The sequence below is a fragment of the Dipodomys ordii genome, unplaced genomic scaffold (genome assembly GCF_000151885.1).
Source record: "Dipodomys ordii isolate 6190 unplaced genomic scaffold, Dord_2.0 Scaffold4, whole genome shotgun sequence".
NCBI classification, from domain to species: Eukaryota; Metazoa; Chordata; class Mammalia; order Rodentia; family Heteromyidae; genus Dipodomys; species Dipodomys ordii.
Genome location: NW_012267220.1, coordinates 19197346 through 19211851, shown reverse-complemented (window position 1 = coordinate 19211851; position 14506 = coordinate 19197346). Strand labels below are relative to the sequence as shown.

Here is a 14506-nt window from a genome sequence, read left to right as displayed (position 1 = left end):
GTCACTACTGGAACATTATTTTCTGGCACTTTTTACCAAATTGAAATTGCTTTTAAGGATGGAGCATTCAGTTATTGATCAACTTTTTTGGGGGGGTCCGGTCGTGGGGCCTGAACTCTGGGCCTGGGCGCTGTCCCTCAGCTCAAGGCTAGTGCTCTACCACTGGAACCACAGCGCCACTTCCGGCTCTTTGTTCTTTTTGCTTATGTGGTGCTAAGGAATCGAACCCAAGGCCTCAGGCATACAAGGCAAGCGCTCTACCACTGAGCCATCTTCCCAGCCCCTATTGATCAACTTAAAGCTACACCTGAACATAGCTATTATCCGATCCCTTATTGCTCTGTTCCAGAGAAAAGCAGTGGACATGCTGTTCTGTGTTGCAATGTTATCAGGCTCTTAAATGCATATGTTATCTAAACTTTTGCTATAACAGGAGATAGGTTATTTCCTAAACATAATTTTCTGTGTAACTGAATACTTCTAAGTAATGCTGCTGAATCTGGGGACCTGGTTCATGTATGAAGTTTTATGAAATTATTAACCAGCAGCTGCTGTGATTTAGATAGCAATGAAAAAGACACTCAATTCTGGGCATATACATTTAAACAAAATCACAATGCATAAATGTTATTCTTTTTTAAACATTTTTAGACTGGGTGCCAGTGGCTCATGCCTGTAATCCAAGCTACTCAGGAGGCTGAGATCTGAGGATCGTGGTTCAAAGCTAGCCTGGGCAAGAAAGTCTGTGAGACACTTATCTCCCTTTTTTTTTTGTTTGTTTGTTTTGTCTTGGTGTTTTTTAGTTGGTCATGGGGCTTCAACTCTGGGCCTGTGCGCTGTCACTTCAGCTCAAGGCGAATGTTCTACCACTTGAGCCACAGTGCCACTTCCAGTTTTCTAGTGATTTATTGGAGATAAAGGGTCTCACACAGACTTTCCTACTGACTGAACCATGATCCTCAGATCTCAGCCTCCTGAGTAGCTAGGATTACAGGTGTGAGCCACCAGTGCCTGGCTCTTATCTCCTTTTTATTCACAGAAAAAGCCAAAGTGGCTCTGTGGCTCAAGTGATAGAGTAATAGCCTAGAGCAAAAGGAGCTCAGGGACAGCACCCAGGCCCAGAGTTCAAGTCCTAGGATGGGGGGAAAATTTCAGGTTCTCTAGTTGCTTTTCTTATCTACATGATACTTAAATCTTAGAAAACAGCTCTTCATCACACCAAGCTGTTTCTTTTGTGTGTGTGTGTGTGTGTGTGTGTGTGAGTGTGTGTGTGTGTCCGGTTGTGGGGCCTGAACTCTGGGCCTGGGCGTTGTCTCTCAGCTCTTCAGCTCAAAGCTAGCGTCTACCACTTGAGCCACAGCACCACTTCCGGGTTTTTTCTTTTTGCTTATGTGGTACTGAGGAATCGAACCCAGGGCCTCATGCATGCAAGACAAGCGCTCTACCACTGAACTACCTTCCCAGCCCCACACCAAGCTGTTTCTGATTAATCATAATTTCACATACAAAATTCTGTCCCACAGTTCAACCATCTACTGCCTCTGTTATAGGTAGATAGTCCAGCTCTCCATCCATCCACGCATGCATTTGGATATCCAGGTGCAGCAATAATGACACACTTGGGGCTATGCATATTGCTGACACTGCCATAAGAAATGTATTCCATGAGCTGGAAATGTAGCTCAGTGGTAGAATGCTTGCCTAGTATGCATGAAGCCCTGGGTTCCATTCCTCAGTACCACATAAACAGAAGAAGCCTGAAGTGATGTTGTTGCTCAAGTGGTAGAGTGCTAGCCTTGAGCAAAAGAAGCTCAGGGACAGTGTCCAGGCCCTGAGCTCAAGCCCCAGGAATAGCAAAACAGCAGCAGCAACAACAACAACAACAACACACACACACACACACACACACAACTTAGCAGAATTGATGCTCAATCAACAGCAATCACCTTAGTATGTTTTCCCACTTTTCCCCACAGAATTAAAATAATTTCATTACTTTTGAGATTTAGCATATTGTTATATCTAGATCATCATAAGTCATACTGTCTGAATCCACATGGCTCTTCAAGTGGCTTGCAAACTATTTCAAGTGACAACACACACATGTGCAAATAAGAGAGCACTAAGTGCCCAGTGAGCAGTAGAAAAGAAATGCTTAATGGAACTCAGATGGACACAAGAATGGTATGGCTCTCACTTCCTGCATCTCTGCGCTGATGTGACTGGTCAGGCTAGATGAACAGGTGTCCCTTTCCTCCCTCACAGTTGCCCGAGCAAGTCACTAAAATTTGTGTACTTGAATGAAAAGGATGAAGTCATAGGGCCAGAAAGCCTGCTTGTCATCCAAAGGGACAGGAATGCTGCCTGGTCTGCCAGATCTCAGATCCACACAGACATAGTACAGAAAGACTGGAGGATTTTGGTACAGGAAAACAGGATGCTGACAAGAAGAAATCCAGTGGAAATATCAAGGCAAGGGGGGAAGTATACATGCACATGAAATCAATGTCAGCTGTGCATAGATTTCAGTGTATATACAGATGCACACACAGGGAGACACACAGACACTGACACACACAAACACACACAGAGCAATACAAAATCAGTTCAGTTCCCAACCAGGGAAGGTTTATAGTTTGTAGGGCAATTAACTCACAGGCACAAGCAAAGTACACATTAAAAAGGAGCAGAAATAAAGGCTTCAATGTTGAAAGTATTTATTAAATGGTCAGTTACTTGAGGGCAGGGAGACCCTCAAAGAGACAATAAGGCAGCAAAGGCCAACATGGCACTAGAGGTAAAAGAAAGGAAGACGTAAGATCAGGCTATTGAGGAGCAAACAAGCTGGAAGATACACTGGCTTCAGGACAGCAACAAAACTAGTTAGCTTGAAAGATTTAAATAAAGGTGAGTAAACTAAAATAATTTGGAGAACAGGGGTGTTATATCATGTTGTAATCCCAGCTACTTAGAAGGTAAGAAACAAGATCTTTTTGGCTCAGGCCAAAACCACCACCACCACCAACAGCAACAAAAAACAGGTTAGGAAGACCCCATTTCAACAAACAAGCCAGCTAGCTGGTTAATAGCTCTAATGTCAGCTATAGGCAGCCATAGTAGGATTTTGATCTGAGACTAGTCCTAGGTTTGAAAAGTATTTGAAAAATAATCCAAAGCACAAAGGGCTGGAGGCATGACTAAAGTAGTAAAGCACTTGTCCAACAAGCTCAAGGCCCTGAGTTCCACTTCGATACTTAAAAAAAAAAAGAATTTGGATTATTACAGTTTCATTCAGTCAATCACTCATGACTGGTAATCAATATAGTATGGTTTCCTACTTCACAGAGAACAATTACACATCCAGGTCATCATTTCAATCATATTCTCTGAGTCTACATGGCACCCAAGGTGGCTCAGAAACTAGTTCAGGTGCGTAACACCCATGTATACAAACAAGACAGCAGAAACTAAGCAATGAGCACAGAAAAGAAATGCTACATGGAGACAGGGCAGAAATCTGGGATCCAATGAGCCAGGGACAGAATCTATTTAGAATGTCTACCTCAAAAGAGAGCAGTATAACGTATGTAAATTAGAAATGTTATAAAACCTGAAAACCTTAGTTGGGTGCAGGTGGCTCATGCCTATAATCCTACCTATTGCGATGGCTGAGGTCTGAGGATCAGAGTTTGAAGCTGGCCTGGGCAGAAAAGGCCATGAAACTCTTTTTCCCCCTAGTCCCAGGCTTGACTCAGGAGCCTTGGCATTATCTGTGAGTTTTTTGCTCAAGGCTAGCACCTTACCAACTGAGCCACTTCCATCTTTTTGGTAGTTAATTGGAGGCTCTGGGGCTTGAAATCAGGGTATTTATGCTCTCACTTGGCTTTTCACTCAAGTCTGGTGCTCTATCAATTGAGTCATACCTCCAGTTCCAAGAAATGAACATTTTAACCATGGATTTTTTATTTTCAATTTGTTCAAGATCTGAGACAGATTCATAAAAAACAAACCTAAGGAAGTCAATCTTTGTCTCAGGCTGGAAATTACTATTTAAGTATTTATTCACTACAATTATTTTTGTGGAGTATACCACATTAAAAACTCAAAAACCTCTGCACAGGTCTGAGTTTTGATTATCTGATGTTTACTCACGTTGGTCCAGAAGGAGGATAAGTTGATTTTTGACAGTCTTCTGTCCACTAAAAAAATAAAGAAAATGAAAAGGTTCAGAAATCATGAATGTTTGCTAACTTAATAGGCAACTGGCAAAAACAATTATAGTTTGTAAAGATAAAAATCATCCTTTTACACCATTTCAGTACCTTCTCTTTTTGAGACAAAGTCTCTCTTAGATAGCCCAGGCAGTAGTAATCCTCCTACCTTAACATCCCGAGTGCTGGGATTATAGATGGATTATAGACGCCAGGTGTCCAATACCTTTTTAAGATAAAAGCCTTTCCAGTCAGAAAACCTCTAAAATCTGAAATCACTGAGGTCTCAATTCATTTTGCACAAGTGCAAAAGGGAGATGTAAATATAAGAAAGGAGATGTAAAATGTTCCTCTTAGACGGCTAATTTACTACCAAAAGTAAATGACTTGATAGGATTCAGCATTACTAAATGTCTTAGTCTAATTTGATTGCAGCTTTGTGCTGAGATTTGCATCTCAAACCACCTTTTCAGGATATGGGGCACAGGGCTACTTATAACCTGCCTAAAAGGGAACCTCACCTACCACTCCCAGCGCTCAGAGCCACCTGCAAGCACTTCCACGGCCACGCCGAGCACAGGCTGTGTTCTCTACATGAAATGCCCACTTGGTGAACTTTGGGTTCTAACTTCTAAAATCTACTTCAAATATTTTTTTATTAATAAGTTTTTTTATTGTGAAAATACTGTACAGAGGGGTTACCATTACACGAGCAAGGTAATGAGTACATTTCTTATCAAGCATTGTTGCCTCCTCCTTTGTTTCCCCTTATTATCCCTGCCCTCCCATCTCCACGACTACTCAAATATTTTTTATTAAAAAAAAAAAAAGGAGGAAGTGGCGCTGTAGCTCAAGTGGTAGAGCGCTCGCCTTGAGTTGAAGAGCTGAGGGACAACGCCCAGGCCCAGAGTTCAAGCCCCATGACCGACAAAAAAAAAAAAAAACTATATATAAAAAAAAAGGATATTTGGGACTTGAACTTAGGGCCTGGACACTGTCTCTGAACTTTTTTGCTCAAGGTAGCACTCCACCACTTGAGCCACAGTTCTTTTTCTGGCTTTTTGGTTTTCATTGAAGAGTCTCACAGCCTTTGCTGCCTATGCTAGCTTAGAACTGTGATCCTTAGATCTCAGCTCTGTGAGTAGCTAGGATTACAAACGTGAGCCACCTGCACCCAGCTCAAACATCTTCTTCTTTTTTTTCTTTTTTTGTGGTCTTCACCTAGCTATTGAGAAGGCTGAGATTTGTAGGATCACTGTACAAGGCCAGCCTCGGCAGAAAAGCTCATTACATAACATCTCTAAAATTATCAGGAAAAGTGCAGGGCCTACGGTGTGGCTAAAATGGTAGAGCACCAACTAAGCAAGCATGAGGACATGCATTTGAACACTAATACCATAAAAAAATCCTCAAAGTTCGCCAACTTATGTTTTTTTATTACTGTCTGTAGAAGGTGTACATGTTTATCTTTTCTTGAATCCCAGAACTATAAAAATGTTTAAAAAAATAATAATCTACAATATGAGAAGTATAGGGAAGACTTGAAACTGCAATCAGGGCTCTGAAATTATATCTGTTGCACTTTGTGTCAGAAAAGAGATCTTAAAGCTTGTTTAACTTTTGATAACAAGGTAAGTATATAAAATACTTTCACATTAGTTATGATTTGAACAGTATCATAAAAGTGACTCTACAAGGATATACTTCTATTATGTAACTTTGTTTTGTAATTTGAGGCTGAATTAATAATAAATAATAGCAAAGTTGTTGCAAAAGCTAATATACAAAGCCATTCATAAGCAAGGTGCCAATGGCTCATACTCATGATTGTCTAATACAAGTCACATCCATAAGAAAACGCTACTTTGTACACACTAAGACAACTATAACAGAAAAAGTTAGTTTAAGGGAAAGGGCTGGAGTCAAAGGAACAGGAAGATGATTCTTTTTCATAAACCTGTTCATATTACTTTTCTTTAACCATGGACACTTATGTGAAATTTGCAACACTGATTTTTCTAATTGTATGATGTTATTTACATTATATAAAGGATTTTCAGAGGGATTTCTGGCATTATTTATTTTTTGTTGGTTGTGGAGCTTGAACTCAGGACTTGGGTGCTGTCCCTGACCTCTTTTTGCTCAAGGCTAGTGCTCTACCACTTTGAGTCACAGCTTTATTCTGGTTTTTGAATGGTTAATTGGAGATAAGAGTCACCTGGGGACTTTTCTGCCTGAGCTGGCTTCAAATCGTGATCCTCAGATCTCAGCCTCCAGAGTAGCTAGGATTGCAGGTATGAGCCACTGGCGCCAACCTCTGGGCATTATTCTTAAAGGTGTTATGCTATTAGTAAGCAAAATTATTTTAAAATAGTAAATGAGTTACCTCAAAGGAGGACATATTGTTTTACATTTATTATTCCCTATTTGGTACATTTGAGGAGGGATACCAAAAAAATTGCCTCTTACTCAAGGAAATCTTAAAATACAAACAGGAATTTTCAAAACATCATATATTGAAAAGGGTACTATTTATTAAACTTTATAAATGAAATTTTATACAAATTCATGTAACATAAAATTCTTCTAAATATCAGAAGTTTTGGTTAGTCTAAAACACAATTTGTCTCTCAAAATCCAATTTTTGTCCTTTTACTCTATTTGAAGGTAACAGGAATTTCATGATCCTGTTCAAGATGCCACGCTGGGCTCCACTGGTGCTTTGTAGGTTATAGAGTTGGTGACAGAATTCAGAGTCCAACACTTCACCAGCTTCTTTCCACAGCAAAAGCAATAAAACCAAGGCTTCAATTTGGTTAATAGAGTCTTCTTCACTTAGTTTAGGTGTTTGATGATCATTAGAATCAATTTAGCAAATTAGTGAAATGCAGAGGCTCCCTTCCTAATAATGGTTATCTTTGCATGTCCTTGGATCCAAAGCTAAAATAAAAATCAAATTACAGATACAATTCTTACTAAGCAACTGTGTGAAAAGTTGAAAGTGCTCTGTCAAGTTTTAGGAGAGAGATTAAGCTGCCCCAGAATTAAGAGCTAAAGAGCAACCTGGCCAGCAATACCTGTGGGAGGGTGATAACTATGATAATCTTAACTGCAATACGCCAAGAATAAAAAAGTAGATGTAAGTGAAAATAAGTAAGGTAGGCACTAATGTTGAAGTCACTTAAACTGAATACTAGCACAGTGCCACGAAAATTACACCCTTAATGTGTTAGCCAAGGTGAACACAGTTTCAAGGATTACAATGAACTAATTTGCAATTTAAAGTTTACCAGCCCCAAATTTAAGAGTACATGGTTATAATAATAGACAACCTTATCAAGGTAGATACAAATTTTAATAGATGATAGGCTAAGGCTATAAACAGATGAATAGGTAGAGATAGTATGCAATTTGCTTGGTCTACTGTTACCTTATCACTGGGAGAAAAAAAAATCAAAATTTTAAACATACCACACACACACACACACACACACACACACGTCTTGCATCTTCCTTTGTGTTGTTTTGTGAGGGTAAAAGGAAATAATAAAATCTGTTTTTATTTAAAACTCTAGAAAATGGTTTTTAAGGATTTTCTGAGTCAGTAAATTCTCTGATTATTACAGTTATTTAATCAGGAATTAAAGCTCTTTGAAATTAATCAGTCTTTATTTCCAAAAATGAATTAAAAAGCAATTGAATATAACATATTTAGGAAAATAACAATTATATGCATGAAAATGATATGTATGAAAAGGCAAGAATGAAATCCAATTTTTAAAGCTTGCAGAACATTTAAAAAAGGGCCAACAGGAGGATTAAAACAGAAAGAATTAATATGATCAAAGTACATTATATGGATGCAAGGAAACATCACAAACTGCTTACTTTGTGCAATTAATGTATGCAAATAGAAGTTTGAAAATAAAGTGAAAATTGTTTCACTGGTGACTCAATGAATGCTCCACATCTAAATTAAATAAATAAAATAAATGCCATAATTTTCTCACCTCCTTAAAATATTTTAGGGAGAATCTGAATGAACTGTATGTTTCTAATAATATAGGCATTTTTGTTGTTGTTTTTGTGCTAATCTTGGGGCTTGAACTCAGGGCCTGGGTGCTGTCTCTGTTTTTTTCCTCAAGTTTAGCGCTCTATCATGTGAGCCACAGCTCCATTTCTGGCGGTTTTGGTGATTAACTGGAGACAGAGTTAGGGAGTTTCTGCTGGCTTCCAACTTCAGTCCTTAGATCTCAGCCTCCTGAGTAGCTAGGATTACAGGTACGACCTGCCTGCAGCCTGGCCACAATTTTTTTGTCTTTAAAAATTATCCTTGAGGGCTGGGAAGTTGGCTCAGTGGTAGAGCGCTTGCCTTGCATGCCTGAGGCCCTGGGTTCGTTTCCTCAGCACCACATAAGCAAAAAGAAAAAAACCAGAAGTGGCGCTGTGGCTCAAGTGGTAGGGCACTAGCCTTGAGCTGAAGAGCTGAGGGACAGTGCTCAGGCCCAGAGTTCAGGCCCCACAACCGGACCAAAAAAAAAAAAAAAATATCCTTGAGTAGTTCTACCAAGAAGTTACAGTTTAACAAAGCAGTTTATGAATTCAATGCATCTTGATCAATGTTACACCTTTCAACACTCTTACCCATCCTTCCCTTACCCACTCCTAATAATGTAATTTTTAAAATCCTTATGTACTTGTTATATCCACATGCTGGGGGAAAAAAGAAAGAAAATGGGAGATGATTTAAAGAAAGTATAGAGCCGGGTGCTGGAGCCTCGTGCCTGTAATCCTACCTATTCAGGACCTTAAGATCTGAGAATCATGGTTCGAAGCCAGACTGGGCAGTAAGACTCTTATTTCCAATAAACTACTCAAAAACAAAAACAAAAACAAAAAGGCTGGAAGTGGTGCTGTGGCTCAAGTGGTAGAGTGCTAGCCTTGAGTACAAAGAGACTCAGAGACAGGGCCTGGGCCCAGGCCCAGAGTTCAATCCCCAGGACTGGGGAAAAAAAATGTAAAGTATATAGCTTACAGTAGTTTTACTATGGAAAAGGAAAGGTGAACAATTCTAGCAATTGTGTGTGTGTGTGTGATGCTGGAACAAATCCAGGGCTTATGCAAGCTAAGCAAGTGCTCTACCACTGACCTGTATCTCCAGCCACATTTATGAATAGGACCGTATTTCTTGCAAATGTAATTCAAATGAGCCTGTTTTCATGTCATTTGGGCTTGAATTAGAGAGTATTAAACTGCTAATATTTAAGAGAAATATTACAGCTCTCTGTAAGTGCTGAGGCTTCGTCTACCTTGTTGACTGAGCCATTTCTAACCTTTAGATAGAGTCTGACACTTGATGGCAACAGTATTAGTTGATAGTGCGTTCTTTCCTGTGGAGTAGCAGGAGAAAGCCCACACAGTGTAACAGAGGGGAAGCCAGTGTTAGTGAGATATATTTATTTTCTGAAACTCTGCCTAATTTTTTTTTTGTGGGGGGGTCTGGTCGTGGGGCCTGAACTCTGGGCCTGGGCGCTGTCCCTCAGCTCTTCAGCTCAAGGCTAGCGTTCTACCATTTGAGCCACAGCGCCACTCTGGCTTTTTTCCTTTTTTCTTATGTGGTTCTGGGGAATCGAACCCAGGGCCTCATGCATGCAAGGCAAGCACTCTACCACTGAGCCACCTTCCCAGCCCCTTGTTTTCTGAAACTCTGAAAATCAGTGCTGAAGCTGATTTAATGGCTATCCTCAACAGTTCATTTCAACAGTTCAGTACTCAGCCATTATGTTTCACTGTAGTCTTAGGGAATCTACTCAAAGGCACTAACAGCTGCTTTTGCTGAAGAGCACTGAGTGACTCTTTGCTTGGGGCTCGCAAGATAAATAATGAGCCCCCAGTTTGCATCTGAGCTCTTGAGTTATTCTTTCCTACAGACACTTTGCAATCACCCTGGGCTCCAAGAAGGACAGGATTTACCTATAAGCATCCCAGACTGGCAATGCCTTCACCTTACTATAATGGGGCAAAAACTGAAACTGTCCCAAAGAAAGAGAACAGTGAAAGGCTCAGGAAAGATGACTGATCAGGAAATAGTGACTAACTTGTTCAAATGATAAATGGTTACTTCTCCAGATCCCCTTGATAGGCAAGACTGAGATAATGGTCAGCCAGGCAATACTGCTGACTGAGAACATTTAATCATGATTCATGTATTTCTCTCTATACCCTCAGTTCTTCTTGGTCTGTAAAACAAAAAGCCCACGTCTGGCCGGGCGCTGGTGGCTCACGCCTGTAATCCTAGCTACTCAGGAGGCTGAGATCTGAGGATCGCGGTTCAAAGCCAGCCCGGGCAGGAAAGACTGTGAGACTCCTATCTCCAATAAACCACCAGAAAACCAGAAGTGGCGCTGTAGCTCAAGTGGTAGAGCGCTCGCCTTGAGCTGAAGAGCTGAGGGACAGCGCCCAGGCCCAGAGTTCAAGCCCCACGACCGACAAAAAAAAAGCCCACGTCTGTACCCCAAAGATGGACTAAAATGCGGTCTTCTTATAGCTGCCCTATTCATGTAACAAACCATCTTTCTCTGCCCTCTTCATGTCTCTTTATTTGGCGTGTAAGGCAAGGAAACACCAGACCTGACATACAGAATACTTACATTTTGGGCCTGGGGTTTAAAACACCAGTTTGTAGATTTTTTTTGTTTTGTTTTTCGTCAGTTGTGGGGCTTGAACTCTGGGCCTGGGTGCTATCCCTCAGCTCTCTACCACTTGAGCCATAGCACCACTACCAGTTTTCTGGTAGTTTATTGTAGATAAGAGTCTCATGGACTTTCCCGCCCAGGCTGGCTCTAAACAGCGATGCTCAGATCTCAGCCTCCTGAGCAGCTAGGATTACAGATGTGAGCCACCAATGCCTGGGTAAAACACCAGTTTTTACCAATACTCTTCAAGCTGAGATAATCAACAATCTTCATCTGTCAAACTGAATAGCTACTTCACATCTTCATAAAACTCAACTTGTCCCCCATCTCCTCCCTGGGTGTCCTGTCAGCACTTACTTTGGTCTGATGCTTTAGCTATGCCAACTTCCTCTTGCTCTGACACAAACAAGTTCAAGTCATGTGGCCTTTGTCCAGTTTTCTTTCTACATCTTCCTAGGACATAATGTGTGGCTCAAACTGACACATTACTTCCTGATCTTCATCTAATCCTTTCTTCTTCTATTCTGCTTTCTGATTTTCTTTGGAAACATCTACTTCTCTTCATGCTACTAGTGCTTTAATGCCCACTGTTCTCTTTCAAATCCTTTCCTCATATCAACCAATACCTATTTTTGTTCCCCTCTAATCCAAATTATTATTTTCTTTTTATGTGGTCATTACTAAAAAAATCCCCCACAGAATAGCTTCTTATTTTCTTTTAGGATAAATTCCTGAACTGCTCACAAGACCTAAAGAACCCTGGATGATATCATCCAGGCTCTTTCTCCAGACCTTTCTCGGGTCAACACCATCTCTTAAATGATACTTTATAAATTTAACGATAATTCAGGAAGACTTACGTTATATGCATATTGGGAAAAGCCTCTAAAACAAAAACATACAAACAAAACTTCACAGATACTCCAAATCAAATGAGTTATTTCAAGCTGGTCCTCGTTATTAATGTTTTAACAAAGTTGTAGTGTTGTGCATATCTTCCCTCAAGGCAGACGTGGGAAGATCTCTAGTTCAAGGCCAGCAGAGGCAGTAAGAACCTTTCTCAAAAACAAAATAAATACATAAAGGATAAAGGTGTGGCTTAAGTGGTAAAGCCCTTGTCTAGCACACATGGAGCCTTGGGTTGGGTCCACCATAAAAGAAGAAAAAAAAAGTTGCTTTGCAGTTATTTTGTTTACCATGAACTACAAACAATTTCTAGTGATTCAAGTCACTAGACTTCCATGTAGTAGGTGCTAAGGTTTTTCTGAACAGATTTTCTGTAAAAATCTCTAAAAAAAAAATTCACAGAGATTTTAAGGGAGTTGTCAGTGGGGAAGCAAAACAAGAGAGGATGAATGAGGATGAACACAATGGATTAAAGGGGAGGTGGGTGTAAGTGACAGAAATTGAGAGGTGAGCTTGGTTGGGATACACTGTGTGCATGGATGGAAATTCTACAATGAAACATCCTGCTGGCTGTATTACTCATGCAAGCTAATTTTGAAAATTGGAAGAATTATCAACCGGGCCTTAAAATCTTCTGCCAAGGAGATTTAAAAATACGACAAACCTAACATCTACTTCTGCCATTATTTAAAATGTTAATACTAAAAAAGGAAGCCAAAAAGGTCCAAATTCTGTAACAAGTATTGTCATTCCTCCCCCTTACTGTTCCAATTCAGCTCAACTTTTTTTCACCTTATACTCTAGAAGTTTGAACTCAAGGCCTCAAACACGCAAGGCAGAGATATTACTACACCTCCAGCCAGATACAGATTCTATTTTTTTTTTTTTGATGTGCCAGACCTTGAGCTTGCTCAAGGCTGAAACTCTACCACTTGGGTCATAGCTCCACTTCCCATTTTTTGGTGGTTAATCGGAGAAAACGATCAGGGTCTGGACTGGCTTCCAACTGCTACCTTCAGACCTCAACCTCCTGAGTAGCTGGGATTACAACTGTAAGTCACCAACCACCAGCCTCCGAGATCACAATTTCTAAAGGCTGAATGATAACTCTCCTGTAATGAACTGATGTTCAAAGTAGCTGGCCTTTCTGGAACAGTTAAGAGGAAACTGCAGCTTGCTTCCACTTTCAATACCCTAAGCTCCCGGGCGTCATCCACATCTAGCCGAAGGGTAGATACAGGTTCCTAGTGATACAACTCCAGAGTCCCGTCTGTAAAGAACGGAGTTATGGGGGCTGGGAAGGTGGCTCAGGTGGTAGAGCGCTGGCCTCAGCCGAGGAGCGGAGGGACAGCGCTGCGCTGGGTGACACGCTTTCTCCAAAGAGCCACAGGCCAGGCGTTCCCAGGACGGGCGTGGGCGCCGCCGCCAGCGCCCCAGGCCTTCCCAGGCCCGGCTCCCACACGGGCGGCTTCCAGGTGAGAACTCACCCGGAGTTCCGTCTTCTCCGCTCCAGAGTCCCGGAGCCGGGAACTGGGAATCCCGAAACTTCCCCTCCGTTCCGCCGCGGCGCCGACCACACCCGGCCGTTCCCAGGCGTCCAGGAGTTCCCGTCCCGAGCGAGCACGCCGAGCGGCGCCGCGTCCCCCACCCTCGCCCGCCGCACCTGCACCCCGAGCCCCGCCTGCACCTGCGCCCCCCCATCTGCAGCCCGGCTCGAGCTCACCCACCGGGGGCGCTTGCTGCGCCACGGCGCAGGTGACAGCTGCGGCACACAGCCAGGAGAGGAGACAGCGGCGGCCCGTCATCGTCCCAGCCGCCCGGAGGAGCTCCCGCTAGCGCCGCGGCCTCAGACAGCACTCCGGCCCGGAGCAGGCCGCGCCCCCAAGCAGGCCGCGCCCCCCGCAGCCACGTGACTCAGGAGCCGGGCCGTACCAAGTCTAGATGGAGGACCTGGGTGCAGGGGGAGTCGGAGCGGGAAGAGAGGCGTGTCCGGGGAAGTGTCAGGGGAAGGGGGAAGGACTCGACGGCTTCCCCCTGGAGGAGAGGCCGCCGGGATCGCGGTTGGCATCGCGGGGCTGTTGGGTGATTCCCCGACACCCCCCACGCCGTGCTGGCAGTGGTTGGATCCAGCCTCAGCCACGCCCCAGAGGGCGGGCTGCTGAACCTTTGCCCAGTTCTGGCCCTGGGGCGTGGCCGCGGGGCACGCCGGGGCGGAGCACGGGGCGGGGCACGGGGCGGGGCAAGGGGCGGGGCGGGACCAGGGGGCGGGGTCCTCAAACCGCCCGGAGCGAGCCCGGCGAGCGGGAAGGGGTGGGGGGGGTCTCGACGCCCAAAGCCCACAGAGTCTCGACACGGACCCCGCTTCGCCCTCTGAGGAAAGCCATCCGGAAGAGTCGGATACTCCCCCGGGTGAGAGGCGGCCAGCGGTGGGGGCGGGGGCGGGTCCCCTCGCGTGAGGACAGCAGGTGTCAGGGATCCGGGAGACGCTGCCGGCTCCGAGCCGCCTCCGCGGGCCCGGGTGTCCCCGGCAGCCTCCCCTCGCCCGGCCGCCGCGCAGCAGGACGAGCTTGAGATGGACGCGCCGTGGGGAGGCCCAGCCCTGCCGGGTGAGTGGTTCCTCCGGCGGGAAAGCCTGTCTTCGGGGTCCAGTTCCATTGAGAACTTAAAAAACGAAGCAAGTGGCTGGGAAGGTGG

General features: G+C 43.6%; 1 protein-coding gene across 1 annotated transcript in view; it reads right to left on the bottom strand.

The window, feature by feature from the left end:
- The window catches only part of Asah1 (N-acylsphingosine amidohydrolase (acid ceramidase) 1), a 26452-nt gene extending 12772 nt beyond the window's left edge, over positions 1 to 13680 (bottom strand). Inside the window, exons 1-2 of the mRNA XM_013026207.1 lie at positions 13540 to 13680; positions 4153 to 4199 (exon numbers count right to left, since the gene is read on the bottom strand). Coding sequence (XP_012881661.1) covers positions 4153 to 4199; positions 13540 to 13617 — 125 coding nt within the window. The 5' untranslated portion in view covers positions 13618 to 13680. The remainder of the gene's footprint in view (positions 1 to 4152; positions 4200 to 13539) is intronic.
- Between the last annotated feature and the right edge of the window lie 826 nt (positions 13681 to 14506).